The 21,296-nt window shown below is 53.2% G+C and overlaps 10 protein-coding genes across 10 annotated transcripts in view; 6 read left to right on the top strand and 4 right to left on the bottom strand.

Moving 5' to 3' along the window:
- Positions 1–268: 268 nt before the first annotated feature.
- On the top strand, positions 269–2,121 carry ATEG_01336 (uncharacterized protein; the record flags this gene model as incomplete). Its single annotated transcript, XM_001208701.1, has 7 exons — positions 269–393; positions 464–557; positions 608–732; positions 799–1,057; positions 1,123–1,386; positions 1,443–1,844; positions 1,903–2,121. 7 exons carry the CDS (start codon positions 269–271, stop codon positions 2,119–2,121), a joined length of 1,488 nt encoding a protein of 495 aa, XP_001208701.1.
- A 351-nt stretch (positions 2,122–2,472) lies between these two features.
- ATEG_01335 (uncharacterized protein) lies at positions 2,473–3,840 on the bottom strand (the record flags this gene model as incomplete). The annotated part of the gene is made up of 3 exons (XM_001208700.1): positions 2,473–2,479; positions 2,500–2,741; positions 2,794–3,840. 3 exons carry the CDS (start codon positions 3,838–3,840, stop codon positions 2,473–2,475), a joined length of 1,296 nt encoding a protein of 431 aa, XP_001208700.1.
- Positions 3,841–4,558: 718 nt separating this feature from the next.
- ATEG_01334 (uncharacterized protein) lies at positions 4,559–6,234 on the top strand (the record flags this gene model as incomplete). The annotated part of the gene is made up of 2 exons (XM_001208699.1): positions 4,559–5,952; positions 6,018–6,234. The coding sequence occupies 2 exons, from the start codon at positions 4,559–4,561 to the stop codon at positions 6,232–6,234; spliced, it is 1,611 nt and encodes a 536-aa protein (XP_001208699.1).
- A 467-nt stretch (positions 6,235–6,701) lies between these two features.
- ATEG_01333 (uncharacterized protein) lies at positions 6,702–8,171 on the bottom strand (the record flags this gene model as incomplete). The annotated part of the gene is made up of 1 exon (XM_001208698.1): positions 6,702–8,171. The coding sequence occupies one exon, from the start codon at positions 8,169–8,171 to the stop codon at positions 6,702–6,704; it is 1,470 nt and encodes a 489-aa protein (XP_001208698.1).
- An 838-nt stretch (positions 8,172–9,009) lies between these two features.
- ATEG_01332 (pyridoxal phosphate-dependent decarboxylase family protein) lies at positions 9,010–10,503 on the top strand (the record flags this gene model as incomplete). Its single annotated transcript, XM_001208697.1, has 1 exon — positions 9,010–10,503. One exon carries the CDS (start codon positions 9,010–9,012, stop codon positions 10,501–10,503), a length of 1,494 nt encoding a protein of 497 aa, XP_001208697.1.
- A 372-nt stretch (positions 10,504–10,875) lies between these two features.
- Positions 10,876–12,430, top strand: ATEG_01331 (Zn(II)2Cys6 transcription factor; the record flags this gene model as incomplete). Its single annotated transcript, XM_001208696.1, has 2 exons — positions 10,876–10,932; positions 11,015–12,430. The coding sequence occupies 2 exons, from the start codon at positions 10,876–10,878 to the stop codon at positions 12,428–12,430; spliced, it is 1,473 nt and encodes a 490-aa protein (XP_001208696.1).
- Positions 12,431–13,102: 672 nt separating this feature from the next.
- ATEG_01330 (uncharacterized protein) lies at positions 13,103–15,218 on the top strand (the record flags this gene model as incomplete). The annotated part of the gene is made up of 3 exons (XM_001208695.1): positions 13,103–13,217; positions 13,455–14,140; positions 14,196–15,218. 3 exons carry the CDS (start codon positions 13,103–13,105, stop codon positions 15,216–15,218), a joined length of 1,824 nt encoding a protein of 607 aa, XP_001208695.1.
- A 286-nt stretch (positions 15,219–15,504) lies between these two features.
- On the top strand, positions 15,505–16,247 carry ATEG_01329 (putative lactoylglutathione lyase (Glo1); the record flags this gene model as incomplete). The annotated part of the gene is made up of 3 exons (XM_001208694.1): positions 15,505–16,003; positions 16,105–16,125; positions 16,180–16,247. The coding sequence occupies 3 exons, from the start codon at positions 15,505–15,507 to the stop codon at positions 16,245–16,247; spliced, it is 588 nt and encodes a 195-aa protein (XP_001208694.1).
- A 141-nt stretch (positions 16,248–16,388) lies between these two features.
- ATEG_01328 (CCCH zinc finger and RRM domain protein) lies at positions 16,389–18,903 on the bottom strand (the record flags this gene model as incomplete). Its single annotated transcript, XM_001208693.1, has 5 exons — positions 16,389–16,730; positions 16,793–17,829; positions 17,898–18,551; positions 18,623–18,741; positions 18,839–18,903. 5 exons carry the CDS (start codon positions 18,901–18,903, stop codon positions 16,389–16,391), a joined length of 2,217 nt encoding a protein of 738 aa, XP_001208693.1.
- Positions 18,904–19,676: 773 nt separating this feature from the next.
- ATEG_01327 (elongation factor 2) overlaps positions 19,677–21,296 on the bottom strand; it is a gene marked incomplete at both ends in the record, with an annotated part of 2,960 nt that continues 1,340 nt past the window's right edge. The window contains 3 exons of the mRNA XM_001208692.1: positions 19,677–19,694; positions 19,750–20,258; positions 20,372–21,254. Coding sequence (XP_001208692.1) covers positions 19,677–19,694; positions 19,750–20,258; positions 20,372–21,254 — 1,410 coding nt within the window. The remainder of the gene's footprint in view (positions 19,695–19,749; positions 20,259–20,371; positions 21,255–21,296) is intronic.

Below are 21,296 nucleotides of genomic sequence, written 5' to 3'. Positions count from 1 at the left end.
GGGGATCTATTGATGTGCTGCTTCCTTCTCCTGTCCCGGATAGGCCCCAAGATCGCTCGATTCATTGCGCCAATCATGCCCCCCATCCCCGATGGCCCCCGCGGGCTTGCATCGGCAAAACCAACAAAAGGCTGATGACTCCGCAACACCTTCTCCAATTCAGCTCCCCCCCGATAAGCCCTCGCGTGGACGGTTTAAAAGGAAACGGCCCACGCGACGGGCTTGTTGACTCTCCCGCACAGCATAGCAGATATCTGTCTTGGCGACAATGCCCGAAAAGATCAAGGGAGACTCCCCTCCCAGGGATGACTGCAAAGATTTCGAAAATGAAGGCACCATGTTGACCTTCTCGGCCGAGGATGAGAAGCGCATCATTCGGAAAATCGACTGGAAGTACGTTCGTCTCATTATCTATGTCTGTATGTTCTTTGGTGAGGTGTCAAACTGACAATTGATTGTACAGTCTAATGCCCCTGTTGACCTTCTCCTACGCCTTGCAATTCTTGGACAAAACCAGTCTGTCCTACAGCGCCATTCTTGGGATCAGGGAAGATCTAGTTCGTGTGCTCCCGGTCTGGTCATGAATTTGTCCAGTTAACAATAACAGAAATTGGTCGGTCAAGAATACAGCTGGGCGTCCAGCATCTTCTATATCGGTTACTTGGCGGCGTCGTACCCTATCTCCTTTGGTTTCGTCAAATTCCCCCTGGGGAAGTACCTGAGTGTTCTAATGTACGTGTTTACGCGATGTCTGCCCCTTCGATATGCTAATTATACTAACCATTGCCGATCGAATAGTTTTCTTTGGGGAGTCATTCTTACCTTCCATGCGCTTGCGTCCAACTATGCCAGTCTCATGGTTCTGCGGACCTTCCTGGGGGTGTTCGAATCAGCCATCAGTCCAGGGTTCTCCCTAATCACTGGCATGTGGTACACCCCGAAAGAACACGTCTCAAGACATTCAGTTTGGTTCTGTGGAAATGCCGCTGCAGGGATCATCGGGTCTCTTATATCCTATGGCATTCTGTATTACGGAGGGGAGTTTGCCAAATGGAAAGTAGGTCATCTGCTGGAATACGCTGCGATAAAGGCAACTGCTAATCTATTATCGACGATCTATAGATCTTGTTTTTGACCTTCGGCCTGTTGACCGTGGCGTGGTCAATAGTCCTCTTCTTCTTTCTCCCCGACTCCCCCTTGAACGCGCATTTCCTCACGTCCGCGGAGCGAGAGTTCGTCTCCCTGAGACCGAAGAAATTCCAGCGCACTACCCAGACCAAGAAATGGGATCGTGGTCAATTCATCGAGACCATGACTGACGTGAAGACCTGGTGGTTCTTGGTATTTTCCTTCATCATCTGTGTTCCAAACGGAGGCACGACTAGCGTATGTGCCCTATGCACACATTTCGAATTACCTTCTGACATCTACACCAGTTCCAGACGCTCATTATCAACGGCTTCGGATACGACGTATACAAGACCATCCTCATGGGGCTGCCAGCTCCCGCCTTCCAGTTGACCACAGTCATCCTGACGGCTCTATTTGCCTCCAATGTCCGCAAGTCGCGGCTGATTGCCTTTGTGTTAATCTTCCTTATGGGACTGGCTGGTATCTTGATGATCAAACTTCTCCCCGAAGAACAGAAACTGTCTCGCCTGGCTGGCTTCTGGCTCGTCACGGGTATCGCGCCCGCCTTTCCCGTCATGATGTCGCTGTTTGCCAGTAATACAGCTGGATTCACGAAGAAGTCCACGACGGCTGCGGTGATCTTTGTGGGTTACTGCGTTGGCAATCTGGTTGGGCCGCAGTTCTTCAAGAGCAACGAAGCGCCAAACTATACCGTGAGTACTACCCATTTGCGATTGATCAGACGGCGGATCTTCTGACTCGGCTTTCAAGACTGCATACACCACTATCCTGGTATGCTTTGTCATCACGATCTTCCTGGTTATCGGCCTCCGTATATACTTGGATCTGGTAAACAAACGGCGGGATCGCGAACAGGGTGTCCATATCGACGCTGAAACGAGTCGAACTGTTCATCTAGACACCGATGATAGTCTGGAGGAAGTTGATGAGACCGATAAACAGAACAGAAGCTTCCGCTATGTTCTGTAGATGTTGTCTATCGAGCATTCGTTCTTCTATGTTATAACGCTGTGCTGTTCGCTATTTTGGTCTACTTTGCATATATACAACCCTTGGTAGTTAATATCCGGTCTTGAACTCCCACAACGGACAAGGTCACTCGACAACAATACATTATATCCAGCAACTTGATTATCGACAGGCGTTAAAATATCCATACAACCACCGGCTTATGTTCCGCCTGTCAATTGGCGGATAGTAGTCATGCGAATCGCCCCGCCAAGTCGACCCTTTTCCATAAGAACCACACCTAGCATATCCTTGAATCCAGGATCAGAAATATTGGCACGAATCCAGCCCCGATGAATCGGGTCGGAAGTTTCAACCCCTGCAATCAGCAAAGCCCACTGGAATCGTTCCAGGAGCTGCACCGGTCCAGCGGCAATAGTTTTATACGCCACTGCCAGGAGAGCGGCCAGCGCTCGTTGGGTGTGAGGCGAGACTGGGGTACTCCCAAAGCCGTTCGTAGTAGCTCGATCGAGGTAGACGTGCAGTGCGTAGAAGACAGTCGTTGTCACGTATGCCATGAGAGGGGTCGGCGTGGCATCAGGTTGCTGTTCCTTTACGAGGGAGGAAAGGAATGAGACATTCTGGAATATGTGGTGAGCTCAGGGATACCTGCCACGTCAAGAGCATGCTTACCTTTTCTAGGTTTTCCAGACGCCTTCTCAATTTGACATCTGATTCATAGGGATCCTGGACCTTGTTCTGGCTGAGACAATTGATGTCCTGGTGCAGGACTATCAACTCAAAGTACACATCCAGGATGTACTTGTTATCTTCCTCAAGGCCCAAGCTCAAGACGGAACCAAGCCCGCCCATAGGCCACAGGAACGGTATACGAGAGATCTGCCACAGCGCCTGTCTCTTATCTGGCATGGAATTCACGTAGTTCGCCAATGCACCGCCGCACCCAAAGAAGCAGCACAGTCCATCTCGATCATAGAGGTAAATGAGAATCCTTGAGAGCAGAATCTGATCGGAGACGGTCATTGCAAGCTCTGGGAGGTTTGTGATCGGCGGAAGCAGCTCTCCAAGCGAGCAGACGGTGTCTAATGTGTACAGTTGCACGTAATTGCAGATGGTTCGGCTGATTTGATGCAGCTTCCGCGAGTCAATGCGGCTGCGTCGCATCCAGAATAGATAAATGTAGAGGAACGACAGCATCATGTTGAGGTGGTCGGTGGAGGCTGTTCGCTGCAGGTCCACCTGTTTCTGGAGCAGTTCGGATCCGCGCCGGTAGTGCACGCGGGACTCTTGGGGAGGAGTCGGCCCGTGCTTCATGTAGATTGCGAGTTCATTGTGGGACACCGCTAAGAGGAAATGCAGTGCCATCTCCCGGTCGAAGGCGCGGTGCAGGAAGAGGGTATGCGCGGATTTGGAGGAGTCTTGGGTGGATCTGAGTGGAGAATATATGTCCCTGTGGAAAGATAGGGCTTGCATGTCTTTGCTTTGTAAAGTTTCCCAGTTTCCTAAGCTCATTAGAGAGGGCCCCATTGCATGAATCAGGTCGTCTGTTAAGTTCGGTTCAGCAGATAGTGATGGAACTGCGTCAGTGGGAAAACTGCCGTCAAGGTGTTCGGGATGGGTGCAAGAAGAACCTCCTTCATAAACGCTTGATACATTCATTCCAGTATCATCGTCAAGCGGAAGGGGGTTCGGAAGTTGTATCAAATCATTGGAGGTCATCGTCCCTGTAGCTTGGCTCTCCGCTTCAAGCGCAGGCAATTGATGGGATGTCGATGGCGTATCCTCAGCGCTATTGGGCAGGCATGATAGACCGCTCTCTCCCCCGGGCTCCGTGCTAGTATCCCTACTGTCTCTGCATCTAGGCTGGATCGTCCTGGGTGTCCAGCACCAACGATCTTTCAACGGCCCAAAACCCCGTCTGCGCTCTGCCAATGAGGGCTTAGCAATAGGCCATTCGCAGAATAGTCTGAGCCGAGCACATCGACTGCAGATTGGATGTCTCTCGTCACATTTTACTTTCTTTGACACACATGTCTGACAGCCTACAATATCCACATGCACACATTAGTCCAACAACCATCTCTTTACGACAGTGAACCAAACTCACCATTTTTAGACCGTTTACCCCGCTCTTTGCGAGGACGACGAGGTCTTGAGCCGTCCGCAGCAGGCTGCACCATGGATGCACCAGTCAATGGATGATTGTCAGAACATGCTGGCGGATGAAGTCCAGGCGGGGAAACGTCGGCTCATAGATAAATCGTCTATCGCGATCCTTGGCGCTCGTCGACTATTCTAGCCAATCATGTCTAGCACCTGTACTAATTCTATCAAAACTGCGACAAACGCCGCGTTGCGAAATCTCCCCAGCCTTCTCTATCTCGTTCCAGATCAACCTCAGTATTCCCTTCTGTCCGACCTCTGATAATTCGACAAAATGGGAAACGTCCTCTCTGCGTATCAAACAACGGAATGTCAAATCGAGCTGCCGGGCAAAGGCACAATCCGCGGTCTCCAATACGACAGCAAGGCGTGCCGCTTTGCAGGCGTTCCTTATGCTGTCCCGCCTATGGGTGAACTGCGATGGCGAAAGCCCCAACCGCTCCCCCCTTCGCATTCCTACTCCTCAGAGAATGGTACACCGTACGATGCCACACGGTTCGGTCCTGTCTGCCATCAACCGAACTACTCGCGGGCAGTCTCGAAGAATGTCCCGCAACATCAGTACAGCGAGGATTGTCTCCGGCTGAACATTTGGACTCCCGTCAAGAAGCCTGGGGAGACTGATCCTAACTGGCCCGTGGTGGTCTGGTTCCACGGTGGTTGGTTCCAGGTCGGAGATCCCAGTCAGGAGGAGGCTATGGACCCGACTGAGCTTATCTCCACGGGCGGGCTCAACGCGGTGTTTATTGCAGTCGGGTACCGGCTCAGCGTCTTCGGCTTTCTGGCTGGGGATGCTTTATGGGAGGAGAGCAACAAAAAGGAGGTGGGCAACTACGGGTTGTGGGATCAGCGGCTCGCTCTGGAATGGGTATCAGAGAATATTGCCGCGTTCGGTGGCGATCCTCGCAACATTACTCACGCTGGAAGAAGTGCGGGCGCCTATTCTGTCCAAGCTCAGGCGCTGTATGACTTCCAGAGGACTGATCCTCCCAGGGATCTGTTCCGGCGAATGATGATGCATTCCAACTCTATCCCTACGCAGCCCAAGACGCCGGAAGATTGTCAGCCGCAGTTCGATGAGCTGTGTCAATATTTCAACATCCCGGGCGATTGGAGCGGGCAGGATAAGATGAATAGGCTTCGTCAAATACCTGCCGAAGATCTTACAGATGCCACTATGAAGCTGGATCATCACACGTTTCGTCCGGTTACGGACGGCGTTTTCATTCAGCCCGGTATCTTCAAGTATTATCGGGACGGCTCCTTTGCCACCGAGTTTAAAAGAAGAGGCTTGCGTCTCTACATAGGCGAAGTCTTAAATGAGAACACCTTATATGCCATTACCAATGGGCCCGACGCAAACCTTGCCTCTCTGGAGCTCCAGCTGAGCAACTATTACCCCTCGTCCACAATGAAACGTCTACTCCAGCACTACTCTGTTCCAGCGTCCTCCGAGAAGAAGGATTGGGAAGATGCTTTTGGCCGTATCGTGGCGGATGGCCAAGTGCGTGCGCCGTACAGGTTCTTAGTCAACAATCTACTATCTTATGGGGTGGATGTTCGAGATGTGTGGAGGTACTGCATCGCGTATCGACTGTCCTTCATCACCGATAAGGTAGCTCCAGAATCGATGGGTGTGAGCCATGCGATGGATCGGCCGCTGTGGAAGTGAGTGATGTCTAATATAAACTCTTCACATTGACATTCGAGATAGACACTGACAGTCCATCTAGTTATTCGATCATGCACGGGCCAACCCCCACCGAGCGAAAGATCATGGACGACTGGGTCAGGGACTTGGCTTCATTTGTGAGAGGCGACAAGGCTTATTCGTACGGCACGCAAGCCGCGAACGAACACAAGGTCCTTACTCCTCAAGGCACGATCGAGGTCCAAAACGATGAGCGGTGGGAAGAGTTGTTGAGATTAATGGAGGTGTTCGCTGGATGATGCGCACTGCACTCGATTACTTGTGATGGGTTTGACTAGTTTTGATTGTCACATCTCATCTGATGTCGAAGAAATAGCTGACTCCAGAAGCCACCCCTGTATTAGCAGTATTACCAGGGCCAGTGATTCAGAGTAAATGCGGCATGCTCTAGCGATGCTTCCCAGGAGGACAGGGGCGAGATATACATTCTAATGATTCTGGGGCCAATGAATGACGAGGCCTTCTACCGGCCTAGGTTCCATTCTGTATCCTCCAGAGATATATATCTGATTTTGATTAGCTTGCTAGGGAAATGTGGGATGTCACGGTCTTTCAAACGCTTTAGTCCTACGAGAGTAGAATCCCTACTAAGATTTCTAGAAGCCCAAAACGTATGTTATGTGTATATATATGGCCAGTGGCTTTCGAAATGTAAACGTCCATGCCATGGTTAGCCCAGAATGTCACCTTAAGACAAGATCTGGCCTCATTTTGGCAACGGGATACTCAGCGGATGATGGAATAGATCGGCCGGGTCATATTTTGCCTTTATCGAGGAGAGCCGGGGAAGGTGAGAACCATAAAAGCTCATCATTAAACTTTCCTCGTCTTCGCCCTCCTCCAAGTCATCGTCGCCAATGTATGCCCCGGCCGTGAACGGAAGGAAAAGATTGTACGCCTGGTCAAGCCATGGCATCCGCTTGTCACCCTCAGACAGCAGCTCGCCTTCTTGGTGCTCACGCTGAGTGATGTACACAGACATGCCCATAATCCAATGACAGCGGCGTGCTCTGATGGATGTCTGGTCCGGCTGTGGAACATGTTCTGGGTCGAGAGCAAGGAGTTGGACCCGAACACCAGTCGGTGGCTGCGTTGTGAGGAACGCCCCGATGCGTTCTATGGCGTCATCTGGTAGGGGTTCTGGGACATACCCAGACTTAATCTTCATGTAGCGAAGGTACTGTTTACCCTCCCGTTGGATCTCACTGAGTTTATTATACCACGGGGCGGAAGTCTGCCGTTTCGAAACATCCATCACCGACTCGGGGTAGCTCATTGGGACCATACGAACGTCCAATGACTCCGGCAAGGATCCTAGAAATTCTGTCCAGATTGCGTCCCTCTCGGAGTCTGAGGACGCTAGGATCGTGCCGAACACTTCAAACTTCTCCACCCATGCCACGACCATAGTGTTGATAGATTTGGGAGCGCCAAGACAAGCGGCCTGGAGCCTTTTGAAGATGTAAGGGATCTCAAAGCTGGGGAGCCTCCATATCACTGAGAAATTGGCTATAGAGGTAGGGATATCGTTTGTTCGCAGTGTGACTGTCGTGATGACCCCGAATGAGCCTGTGCCAGATCCTCGAACAGCGTAAAAGAGATCGGCGTGATGGTCCTGGTCTACATGAAGAATCTCCCCGTCCGCAGTCACCATTTCGAAGGCAAGAGCACGGTCCACGAGTGGGCCATAGGTGCGCGAGTAAAAGCCATAACCGCCGCATTGGATCTGACCAGCCAGTCCGACAGACGGGCAAGTGCCCAGCGGGACCATTTTCCTCCCGTTGTGATGAGCTTCTGTATGGACTTGGCTCAGAAGGGCCCCTCCTTGGGCTGTCAATTCGCTCTTGCCAGGATTGGAGCACACATGGTTCATCTTCACCATGTCGATAACCATCGCGCCATTTTTCCCGCCCAGAGACAAGCCTTCGAAAGAGTGACCACCTCCACGTACTGCCACTTGAGATATACCAATATTCCTAGCGCTTTTGATTGCCAGGCTCACGTCGTCGACCGTCGTTGGTTGCACGATGGCTAGGGGTTGATACTGCGCTCGGATATTCCATGTTGCAGTTGACTGGGTGTAGTTGTTGTCATCCGCCACAATGACTGGTATATGAGCAGGGAGGCGTTTGCGGAGGGCTTCTGGCATAGAGACGGGAAGATTCTCGGAGTTCATTGTTTTCAGAGGGAGGTGATAACGACTTCCAACCAAAGGCGTGGTCTATATTGAAAGAAATGAACTATCGAGGATGATAGGTGGGCCTGAAGCCAGTTTATGTGATACAGATATCTAACTCTCACTGCATCATGGAGACTATCATTTACTATTTCATGACGCATAAACCAACAATTCTTCCAGTGCTTCTGCGCCTCTTCGCTGATCAAGTATCAGCGACAGCCTCTGTGGCCATCGAGCGATTTGTTCAGGCTCTGGGCCCACCCAATGCTTACTCAGGGTTTAGGGGATCCAAGATTCTCTGCCCGTCCGGCCCGTCGGGCACGAGGGAAAACAAACGCCGCATCGATTATGATATCACAGCTTACTGTTGATTCATGGCAAACAAGACGGATTATGAGGTAATGAAGGTGTGGAGGCGCCGCAGTAACTAGTTCAGTACAGTCGCAGAACATCCTCTGTACTCGGTGACCATTAATCAAGCTTGGTACGTCGATTTCGTCATCACTGCTGTCGGTGCATGGAGCCACGGCCTCATGTGGTCGATGAAATGCGCTCGCTCATGTTGTGCCTACCCTATCCAATATACTGCATGCCACATGTCCAGATCGTTGGTCCAAAGACCGAGGTTGAGCGTCATGTACATCAGCAGGATTCCAGATCAGTAGAGACTCTACAGAGTTGGTCCCGTAGTAGGACCGGCTAAGAACGAATATGTCTGGTTCATACATATATTCTATGGTCCCAAAAGCTGTTTCTACGTGTCTGCAGATGCATGTGTTTTACTCGATAAATCAGCCCACATATACCGCCAAAAAACGGCCTTGCCATAGGCACCATGAGGGGTGCAAGAGATGCTCCGGCTCCTATCTTCGATGTCCATGAAGAGATAGACGCGCATTGGCCGTATATCCAGAACATTCTCCACGATCTTCGTCGAGTCAGCGACCCTGGTGTTGACGAACCCATATCGAAGGGAACAAACAATGATGACTGGGAAGAATTGACATCCTTGGCTATCCCTCAAACCACTGCACAGCCCCTGACGAAAGTTGTGCAAGAAGCGTATCATATTTTTGACCACCGCATGCGAACGAACCATCCAACGTTCTTCAGCTTCATCCCGTCAAACTCCACTGAACTCAGCTGGCTCGGAGATATTTTGGTGTCTGCCTTCAATGCTCACACTGGCGGTAGGATAGCGAGCGCCGGACCCTGTGGCGTGGAAACGGCTCTGGTCGGATGGCTTGCTTCGAAAATCAATTTCCCTTCAACCGCGGGGGGCTTCTTCGTTTCGGGGGGTTCTATGGCAAACCTGATGGCCATGATCATTGCAAGAGACCAAGTACTCCCAAGGGGGGCCCGTTCTCGTGGGGTGATATACGTTGGAGACCAAGTTCACTATTCCATATCGAAGGCGGCGCGTGTCCTGGGATTCGGTGAGGATCAAGTGCGCCAAGTCAAATGCAATGCCAGATTTCAGACTATGCCACAGGATCTCCAGAGGCAAATTCGACGAGACAAACAGACCGGCCTGATCCCGTTCCTGGTTGTTGCTACCTTTGGCTGTACCGAGACCGGTGCTATAGACCCTATTGATGAGATCTCGAAAATTGTATCCGGAGAAGGGCTATGGCTACATGTTGATGGTGCTTTCGGTGCGTCAGTGGCATTGTCATCGTCGCGGCAGGAAGTGGCAAGCGTGTTAGGTCTCGCACATAGCGTGTCTTGGGACGCACACAAATGGCTGTTCCAAACCTACGGGTGCGGTATGCTACTTGTGCATGATAAGAATAAGCTGGTGTCCAGCTTTCACTCTAAGGCCGATATTATCGACCGGGAGAGAAGGCTGGAGCCAGATATCGGAGAGTTCTGGGATTTCGGTATTGAGCTGACCAGGCCGTCTCGGGCTATGAGGCTCTGGTTCACTTTTAGAGTCCTGGGCGAGGAGCGCATCGGCACATGGATCGATCACGGGCCCGATCTCACGGAGACTATTCAATCATGTCTGGAAGAAAGGCCTTGCTGGGAGATCGTGTCAAGGGCCAGCTTGGGGATTCTTAATTTTCGATACAATCCCGGAGGAATGACGGAGGAAGCGCTGGCGAAGGTCAATGAGCAGATACGTCAGGCTATGCTGGCGAGCAGTACTGCTGCGTTCATGACCACGAAGCTACAAGGCAAGGTAGCCTTGCGGATCTGCTGCATCACTACCCATCTGGCAAGAGAGCACGCTGTCAATCTGGTGAGAGTTTTGGACCAGACAGCCAGGGCCGAATACGAGCGTCAGCAACACCCCTCCAGACGTCCATCTGCCGCTCTCCGGAGATGACCTGATGTCATGATATGTTTGTTGTCGATACAATCTTTCTAGATCGAATAAAGATTTTGAAATAGACTGTGCACGATCTACAGTAGATGGCTGGGCTATCTAAGAACCCCCGCGATAAGGTAAAGGGCCACTAACCTAAAGCAGAATAAGAAACCAGACTAACGCTTTTCGCTCTTCCTGAGAATTTCAGCCGCCTGGGGGCGAGGCTGCCAAGGCTTGACTTATTTATTAAGTTGCTCGCTGGGACCATGGCATCCAAAAAGTAAAATACCCGGCATCTCCCTGTCAGTGTGTTGTCGCCCTCGATGCCTCCTCCGTGCACATACTCCCCTCGACATCTGAAAGGAGAGCCCCATTACAAGTAACGCCAGTATGGTGGGAGTTCCTCGCAGTGGGGGCTGTCCCACCTGTCTGAGCCGCAAGGTGAAGGTCAGTAGCGCCCTGGATCATAGTCGCATCACCCTTACCCAGGACTACCTCTGGGCTGATACACTGCCATTTCATCCAACAGTGCGATGAGACCCGTCCTGGCTGCCAACGATGTACCAAAAAGGGCCTGAAATGCCCGGGGTATACCCGCCCTCTCGACATTCGCACTCAGAAGCCCCCGTTCGCCGCTCCACCTCGGGATCGAAAACACCCCAAACCCGCTTCATGGGTCATTGCACGGAAGCCGACTACTCGGCCGCTACTACTGCCTCAGATCACCATTGACGAAGTCCTTGCGCCGAACCTAGCGTACGAAGCTCTTAGCATGCAGACGAAAGAATCGTTTCAGGGCTGGCTGATGTACTACTTTCCTCGGGTTTACTTTTCCTTTAAATCTCGCGTTGATGTAGATTGGATGGACTTCCTGCGCGATATACCACCTGCCCAGTTTCCGCAGGCGCTCATGTGGGCGATCCGCGCTCTGATCACGTTTCAAATGGGGACTCTGCAGGGCAATGAGATGGCCATCTATTCCGCTCGTCACATGTATGGCCGCGGACTCTGCCATCTCCGAGCGCTTCTACAAACTCCGGCGGCACTCTCAGACGAGTGTCTCGCCTCTTGCATCCTGCTTGGTGGGTATGAGATTCTGGATGGAAGCAGCGAACGCTCCTGGATTTCTCACACGCATGGGATCCGGTATATTATGAGTGCGCGTGGTGCGGCGGCGCATAAGTCCGGGATTGGCCGTACATTAATGCTTTCTTTTCGGCCCTTCTTGATTTCTGAAGCTTTTGTCATGGGCGAACATTGCTTCCTGGGAGACGCTGAGTGGACATCGTTGAGCAACCATGCTCTTGAGGGAGATGGTAAGAAAGGGAAAAAGAGTGCCTTGGGCAAGATCCTGGACAATGCGTTTGATGAGTTCGCGAAATGCCCAGGCTATTACGCTGTCACACGGAACATTCTGGCGTCACCGACTGACCCCGACAACGCAGTCATGGATCCCCTGCTAAGTGATATTGCACATGCGAAGGAGCGTCTACGCCAACTTCGAGCTCAGCTGGATATTGACCAAAGTATGAGAGATTTGGATTCCTTCAGTGGCTCCGTACCAGCCACGTACGTGGATAGTACGGCACAGCTCATTAGTGATGGTATCAATTCCATTCTGGCACTCTTGGGTCAGCTTTCGACTATTCTGGAAGCAGACCAGAGCCGAAGAAGTCTTCAGCGACAGGCGAGACTGGTATACGGTGCCAACTCTACACCCGGACAGGATCCGTGGCGTTTGTCTGCAGAGAAATTTTCCCGAAGGAATGACATCCGCCAGCCACTCTTGCTTTGCGATCCAACGGCGTTCACATCTAGTACCCGCCCAATTGGGGATGCGCTGGATCGGTTCTCTTTGGATTTGGGGATGGGAAGCGTATCTACAAATGCTTCTCAGCCATCTGAATTTGCACCCACGCCGGTTTGGAAGGATATGCCTCCGTGAGTTTGCTGAAGCTGTGAAGTTTCGATTATACTTGAGGGATGTATCTGCCCACCAAGCAATCATTGTGCGCGATCAATGTGGTTGCGTTTAATGGTCCTGCTTTTGATGCGACTACCAAGGTCCTGCTTTGTGCTGAAGATAATTTCTCTTCGACCAGCTATGGGTTCGATTGAGGTTCTTCGAGATCTTTATAGGGATTGTGGAATATTACCACTACGCCATATACCTGAATGCCAACTTGGCATCATCAACCTACAACTCTCTGCTTGAGAGCTCACTGGGAGAAACGAGACTTCCAAAATTTGGTACTTTTCACGTTCTCATCCACTTGACACACCCATATCCAGACCCCATTGAAGCGAATGTACCATCGAGGTTTATAAACTTGTTTTCAAGATTCTCCTCAATATATATAACCAGCTCAGCTAGCCATTATAGTATACCCACTCAAGTAAATAGTAAATATGATGGTTGGGTAGAATATGAGAAATGGCCTGAAACGCCAGGCAGCCAGGTCAGCTGACCGCGCCGCGAACGCGTCGTCGACCAACTGGAAAAGGAAGTGGAAAAAGTCGCCTCAAGCTCTTTGACGTCCACCAGCCCATCTCTCGCACCTGACTGATCGCAATTCCCCCACCTGCTTTCTCCATGTAGCCGGGACACTGGGTCCATATGCCTTCGGCATTCATTCTGCCCCATCGTTCATTCCTCACGTTCAACCTCTTCGGCGGATCCGGTGTGGAGACTAAGGTGTCTGTCCGCGTTGGCAACGTTAGACTGGCTGCTAGTAAGCACACGACTTTCGTCAGCTTTCAAACTTCAAACACAGGTCTCAAATCAAGGATCTGTCTTTATCATTCAGCGGCCACGGTGACTTCGCTCGCTCGGACATTGCCGCGTCAACCCCCTCCATTCGGGCGGTGAACTGGGTCCTCGTGCGCGGTTGCACATCACCCGGAGACGCCGTGGAGACAGGATCCTGCATTGTCCTTGGTTTTCGATTCTCTAATCGCTTCCAAGGTAGCGGTGACTATCTCTTCTTGCGATACGGAGAATCGCGCTGAGTACCCTGCTGGAGGTTTCCTCCACCCCCGAAGACTTTGGCCGTCAGTCGCTCACTGCACTATGAGCGGATCGCCGCAGCATCACCACGTGCATCGTGCGCAATCACTGCAGCTTGGTTCGCGTCATCCTATCGCCGATACAAAATACACACAGTTCGCCTTCCTTAAGTCGCCAGAGCGTACGTCGTCGCAAGCGCCGATCAACGTGACCACAACAGCAACGCCTGGGTTGAAACACACTGCAGATATAACATCAGAAATTAGCGCTACAGCCTTGAATACAGTCCCTTCAATAGACGGCGAAACTCGCTCATTACATCCCTCCGACGCGTTACGTGATTACTCTTTCACTCAAGTGCCTGAATCCCAGCGGATATATACACGACTGGATACACGGGGAGAAACGGATAGGCAGGAAGTCAGGTCTAATACATTGGCTCCAAGCGTGCATCGGAATTGGCCCCGTTCGGTTGCAGAGTCCTTGCATTCTTCCCGCAGAATATTGAGTCGGAAAAGAACTGCAGCCGGCGTCATCAAGCCGTCTACAGACATGCGGGGAGACTCTCCCAGCTCAGGCGTAGACGCCGCTGAAAGACGCCGTGCCCGAAGCATTAGTGCTCTCCCACATGGAAACCGGATCGCAGCGGTAAGTTGCGGGCCCTCAACGTTTGTTACTTACGGGGTTGCTCACAACACCTCAGTTGTCGATGCACCTTCGCACGCGTCTGTCTTATGCCGCAGCCAAAGTAGAAAAGAACCGCCAGTCTCATGAGACGCGGACACAACTGCCATTGGAGTTTCTGACGCACGATTTGCCGACTCTTTCTGCAAACACGGTCTCCTCGGTCAAAGTGGAATGTTCTCCCAGTTCCTTCGGAGCTGCCGGGCAACGACTGATGGAGCTGGACTCGCCTGATGGCTCGACTGTGTCCGCTCCCGATCCGGCAGGATCTTTCTCACTTCACCCCCCTACACGAGCGTCACCAGTCGCCAGATCTGATGGTCATTCACCCTTTTCATTAAGCGGCGAACCGCCCAGCCCTGAGAAGTCTCACCGATTGCTACCTGTTCCTAAACTCGCCCCACCAGCAAACATCATCCCGAGTAGTAGCAACACTCGGCGCAGACGACCAAACCCGAACGAGGCAGGCAATATCCATTCATATGCGCCGTTATCCCGTCATCGACGGCATCATTCGCAACAAGACTTCCGGACTTCACAGTCTAATGCCAGCTCTGAAACGGTATTAGTTCCGGGAACTCCTCCCTTTGGGCCATCAGCCTACACTTCTACTCCATACAACGGCACGTCTAGTCAGCAAAGTCAGTCTCAAAACACATCAATGGAACAAGACGCCATCGAAACGCTACTCTTCATGTCGAGCCCGGGGAACTCTGGTTACCGGTCGAATTCGCAAAACTCGCAAAACCGTCTCAACCCGATCCGCAACAATATTGCTGCGTCGTTAGACATAGCATCTAATGCACCTTGGAGTCAAAATTCACAACGCGATGCCAATTCGAGCCAATCAACCCAATCATCAGCGATCCGTGGGCCATCTGACGGACTGGAAGCTCATGCTGGTGACGAAATTGACCGCATGTTGGACCAAATGGACAGCGACAGCGAGGATGAGAGCAACTTCCCTACGCGGTACTCCAACGTCAAGACCAGCTCAGTTCCGGATGAGAGCTCTCACAGACGCAATGTTCACCCGGGTTGAGGATGTCGTATGGTTGTTCTCATGGGATATCCGCACGGCATGTTTAATAACAGGGATCATCACTCAATATCAATAGTACTGCTGCCGACGAGCACTAGACCAACAATCTTGTCCGCCCCGGAAATACCCCGTTAATTGACCCGTGCCATAAGCGGGGCCCGAAAGGCGCCCCGATGTCTACCCCGCAGGGCCAAACATAAAGCACTCAGACAGACAGACGCCTTCGCGAAAATCATCTATCCTCATCCACCAACCCTTGCCAAATAACACGCCCAAGAGAGTCGACATGACGACACCAAACCCCTCAACCCCCTTCGAAGAAGGCGTCTTCCTTCCAGGCGGCCACAACACCGATCCTCCTCTGCCCGAGTCCAGCCCCACGACTGGCTACAAGCTCAACCACAGCATGCTGCGCATCCGCGATCCCAAACGCTCGCTACACTTCTACATCAACCTCATGGGCATGCGCACCGTCTGGACCATGAACACCGGCCCCTTCACCATCTATTACTTGGGCTATCCCTCCACCGCCGACGACCGCGCCGACCTCCGCGGCTGGTCCGCCCGCGTCTCCGACCCCCGCACCCTCACCCAGACCCTCGGCCTCCTCGAGCTGTACCACATCCACGGCTCCGAGAAGCCCGTCGCCGACGGCGGCATCGAGGTCTCCACCGGAAATACCCCGCCCCATCTGGGCTTCGGCCATCTGGGCTTCACCGTGCCTGATGTGCCTGCTGCGCTCGACCGTCTGCGCGCTGGCGGTGTCCCCGTGCTGAAGGACTTGGGTGATAGTTCCCGCGAGAGTGTGCCGTTGAGTTCGTGGGAGGAAGAGCGCGGCGTCGGCGTCGGCGCTATCCATCCTAACTATAAACGCTTCTTTGATCAGATTGCCTTTGTCGCGGATCCGGTGAGTGCATTTCACTTCTTTTGCTGTCTTAGTAGCTCGGCTAACGACGCACAGGATGGGTATATTGTGGAATTGGTGCCGCAGAATATGGCGTAGACCGCGCATGTCATGACAAGACATAATATTCATTGACTGACACCTCGTCTGTACATAACTGGGATTACCCCGGTTATTATCTTCCTACAAGAACATACATAGTCGATAACGCAACCCAAACCAAGTCTTTTAGAGCCAGAATATCCGCGCATAATTACAGAATGTCTCTATTCAACACCCCACGAGTCGTCCATCTCCGCCACATCGTAGTCCACCTCGTGGTTGCCGTCCCGTCGTCCCGCCGACTGGTCTGGCGCGAGGGATGGCGCACCGGTATCCATGACCGTGTCTTCATCCGACCCCGTCTTGCTGTCAAACGCCGGGCCCGGCGTCGACGACGCAGCCGAGATCGGAGGGTTGGGCACCCACGACAGCTGGACGTCTCCGACGGAGGGTATCTTCCATGGGCCAAACATGAACTTCTCGGCGATGTAGCGCTCCTTGAATGCCACGATCAGCGAATTCGGCTGCTCGGGATTCGGCTCGATCGATTCGTATTCGCCAACGCCCTAGACAATTCGTTAGTATCAGTTGCGGATAGACATAGTAAGCAAGCGGGGAGGGAACATACAATGAGGAACTGGCGCAGGGCTTCGTCCTTCTCCGGATTGAACTCCACACCCGACACCGCAACCCTTCTGGGCCGGTTATCCAGGCGCAAGACACCGCCCCGGCCGCGGGCGACGCCGCCGCGTCCACGATAGCCCCCACGATAGGATGGGTCGTACCCGCCACGGCCACGAGGCGCGAAGCCCCCGCGACTGAAACCCCCGCGTCCACGGCCACGACCGCGGTAGAACGAGGAGCCCGCTTCCGCGCTGTTCGGATCGATACCCAGACTCTTGGCTTCCGCTTCCAAGGCGGCAAGCTGTGCGCGGAGCTGCTTGGTCTGTTCGCTGGCGTTGTCGTCCACGGGAGACTGACTCGCGCCGTCGGGGGATTGGGCCCCGCTGCTGGCGGCGCCGCCACCCAGCTTGCGCAGCAAGCGCTCTTTTTCTTCCTGTTGCTTTTTGAGGAGCTCCTCGCGTTGCTTTTCCAGCGCCTGTTTGGCTTCCTCGGTCTCTTTGCGTTTCTTCATCTTGTCTTCGTAGGCCTTCTGCGCTTCCTCCTGCTGCTTCTCAAACTCCTCCTGGTTGAACGCCGGTTCTTCGGACTTCCCTTCGCGGGAGCCCGCCCGTTGATCGCCGTTCTTGTCGCCCTTGGGTTTGTGCCAGTACACTTTGACGAATCGATTGTCGAAGATCACCTTGGGGCTGGACCATGCCTTCTTGGCCGCCGCGTGGCTATCGTACGTGATCAACGCCAGCTTCCGGTGAGGCTGGATGGACAAATCGACGATCTCGCCGTATTGGGAGAAGAATTCGCGCACGGTGCCGTCGGTCAGCTGGTCCTTGGGGGATCTGTTCGACCACGATCGTCGTGATGGAAGTGTCCTCGACACGGCCGTGCCGCGGAGTAACTCATCGACCGCCCGGCCCTCGGCCGCCAAACTCGCAATCACACGATCACCACCGCGTCCCCGACCACGGCCCCCGGTCGCTGCCGCGAAAGTGTCCCCTCGCGGCGCCGAGAGTCCCGTCACGATTCCAGACGCTCTCGGGTCGTATTCTGCTTTAATCAAAAGTTAGCACCTATATGGTAACGGTATAAGAGAAAGTGAAACGCCATGTGCATACCGTCCTCTTTCGACGCGCCAGGCGCGAGATCATGCTGATACGGGCAGGCCGCTCCCAGGTAGCAAATTCCTTGAGTCTCGTAGAACGGACACCGCTCCGAGCTCTTGGGCATTTGGTCCTGCGGTTGACCAGCACCGCCGGGCGGCATTGGCATCGGGGGCATGCCCGGCATCTGCGGGAAGCCCATGCCCTGAAGCGCCATCATGGCTGCCATGGGGTCGTTCTGGTCGAAGGGAGGGAAATTCGGAGGCATGACTGGGAATCCACCGGCCGCCGGAGGGAACTGTTCAGGGGCACCGCGGCTATCGCGTCCCATCCAGTCTCCTCTGCCACCTCCGCGGCCTCGACGAGGAGTCTTGAAGACCCGGTTGTGGGGCACGCCATCCTGTTCTTGGTCCGCTTGGAAACCCTCGTGATAGCTGCGCTTGCGATTGAAAGTCGAGGTGTCTCCTTGCGACTGGGGATAGCCGCCCATCTGCGATCCATAGGGTCCTTTGGGGCCAGACGGCGGGTTAAATGGCTGTTGTTGGGGGATGGAGCCGGCGACTGGGATCTCGTTCGCAGGCGGTTGGCCCTGTTCGATCGAGGGCACCGGATGAGACGATTGCTTGAGCGCAAAGGTAGCGAAAAGCTCATCGACAAATTTCTCAGTATCTGAAAAGTTCAACAAAGTCAGACACGCGATTGTCGTAGGAGGTAAATCGCACAAGAAGAGCATCACTAACGTTCTCTCAAAAAATCTTCCAGATTCTCCACGGACGCCTTTCGGATTTCATCATCGGGAGCATCGGATCTAATAAGCGCCAAAACATAGTCTGCGAGCACATCCGCATCGGCGTCGGATCTAGAGTCGCGAGAGTAACCAGTCAGCGATATTGAATCTCCACGATGTAAAACCGCACTAGGATCAGAACCACTAGAATTGGCCGAGAGGCGCGTACATATCTTCGAGCTTCCTCACAACCCACTTCTTCACCTCGCTGGCTTCATCCTCGGTGAGCTGCATGATGAAGTCGCAAAGCAAGGTGTGTTTTCCGAAGCACGTCAACTACCGGTGTTCGTCTTTCGGAAGGTCGGGGGAGAAGGCGACAACAATTGCAGATACTGTCGGGTTGCTGTCCAAAGCTGGGTATGAACGAATCTTCAGGCGCCAACGGACTCAGTGTTGACAAATCTCAATCCAGGAGACAATATATGTAGGCCGTATCAGAAACGGGCTCAGGACATCATGTATGAGCTTTGAGATGGGATTCGAAGGGGGAAATAGCGCCTGGGAATTGAAGCAAAAGAACGTCGGCCGCTGCCCAGAGAAACGCGAGCGACGCGGATGACGGAAGTGTCACGTGACCTGTCTTGACCACCGTCTTTCCATCCACACAAGCTAATCCTACCTACAAGATTCTGGTCGGTACAAGATCTTTTACAAACTGAAAACTAGTCTACGCGGAGGGGAAACGGTTGAACTGGGAACTACCATCTCGTATTTTTTTTTCATGCCCAACTAGCGAACAACAACAACTATGGGAAAAGCCCTCGCAGTCATAAACGTAACAAAAAAAAATGAAAGAAGCCATAGCAGATGCACGAGCACTCCTTGTTTCTACTTGTTTCTAGGTATCGAAAATCCACATACGACATTAAACTGTGGTGTCTGTTTGATTTTGATGGGGGTGTGTCGGCCCCTAACATAGACAGTGTATTGCGTTCGTCGATCTCATAAACATAGAACTCCCGTCATGGCAAACAGGGACCCTAGTATTGCGCTTGTAAAGAACGTGTTTACAGCTTGTCGTAGTACTGTAGAGTAGGGTGTTAGTATAGTGTGATAAAGGTCAAGAACGAGCAAACTTACGTTTTCGTAGCCAGGAACCTCGGGCTTGAGACCCTTGCGCGTACGCATCTCCTTGACGATCTGACCAGGCTTGGTGGAGGCATCGAGAGGAGAGCCACCAGGGAGGACAGCCCAGTGGTCGAAGACCAGCTGGGGGAAAGCCTGACCACCAGTGGCCTGACGGAGGTCGGAGGAGAAACCGAAGGACTCGTTGACGGGCAGGTAGGCCTTGACGTTGAACAGAGGAGTACCAGGGCGCTGCTCCTCGGTGTAGACGTGACCACGACGACGGGTGAGGACACCGTAGATACCACCCATGGCCTGCTCGGGCACCTGGATCTCGACGTTGAAGATGGGCTCCAGGATACCAGGGTCAGCCAGCATGGCAGCGGCATACAGCACACGACGAGCGGTGGGGATGATCTGACCACCACCACGGTGGATAGCATCAGCGTGCAGGGTCACATCAAGGACGTTGAAGCGGATAGAGCGCATGGGCTCCTCAGCAACAGGACTCTCGCGAGTGACCACTGGAAACCAGAGACGAAAGAGTCCTTGATTTCGTTGAGGTACTGGACGGCCTTGGTCTGGTCGACCAGCAAGTTGGCACCGGTGGTGTCGGGACCGAAACACCAGATCTTACGGGCATCGGTGACATCCCAGCCGTAGTCGTCAGCAAGGAGACGGGCACGAGCCTTGAAATCGTCACGGGGGGTGATCTTGCCAGCCTCGATGGCGAGGGAGACCTCCTCGTCAAGGGGCTGAGCAGTGACGTAGAGACGGTTGTGCTTGTTGGGAGACTTGGACAGGGCAGTCATGCTGGAGGTGCCAGCGACAGTCTCACGGTAGGAGACGACGGGGTCGGAGATGCGGAGAGGGACACCAGCGTGGTCCTCCTCGAGATCCTTCAAGCAAATCTCAAGGTGCAGCTCACCAGCACCAGCAACGACGTGCTCACCAGACTCGGAAATCATGGTCAGGACACAAGGGTCAGACTTGGACAGACGCTTGAGACCCTCGACCAGCTTAGGCAGATCCTGGGCGTTCTTGACCTCGACGGAGCGCTGCACGACAGGAGACACGGAGAACTTCATGACCTTGAGGTTGTGGGCAGTCTCGGAGGTGGTAAGGGTACCAGACTTGAGCAGGAACTGGTCAACACCGACCAGACCGACGATGTTACCGGCAGGGACATCCTCGATGGGCTCAACGAAACGACCCATCATGAGAATGGTACGCTGGATGTTCTTGATGAACAGATCCTCCTTCTTGCCAGGGGTGTAGTTGGGACCCTGGATGCGGACCTTCAGACCAGAGCGGACGGTACCGGAGTACACACGACCGAAGGCGTAGAAACGACCCTTGTCAGAGGTGGGAACCATCTTGGAGACGTAAAGCATGAGAGGAGCCTTGGCGTCACAGTCACGGATACCAATGGCGCAGTCATCATCCATGGGACCCTCGTAGAGAGTCTCAGCACGGTACTTCTGGGCGGTGACGGGAGAAGGCAGGTGGATACAGATCATCTCCAGCATGGCGTCAGCAGCAGGCAGGAACTTGCGCATGAC

This window comes from Aspergillus terreus, genomic scaffold, assembly GCF_000149615.1.
Source record: "Aspergillus terreus NIH2624 scaffold_2 genomic scaffold, whole genome shotgun sequence".
Taxonomy (NCBI): Eukaryota; Fungi; Ascomycota; class Eurotiomycetes; order Eurotiales; family Aspergillaceae; genus Aspergillus; species Aspergillus terreus.
This window is presented reverse-complemented; position numbering and strand designations above follow the sequence as displayed.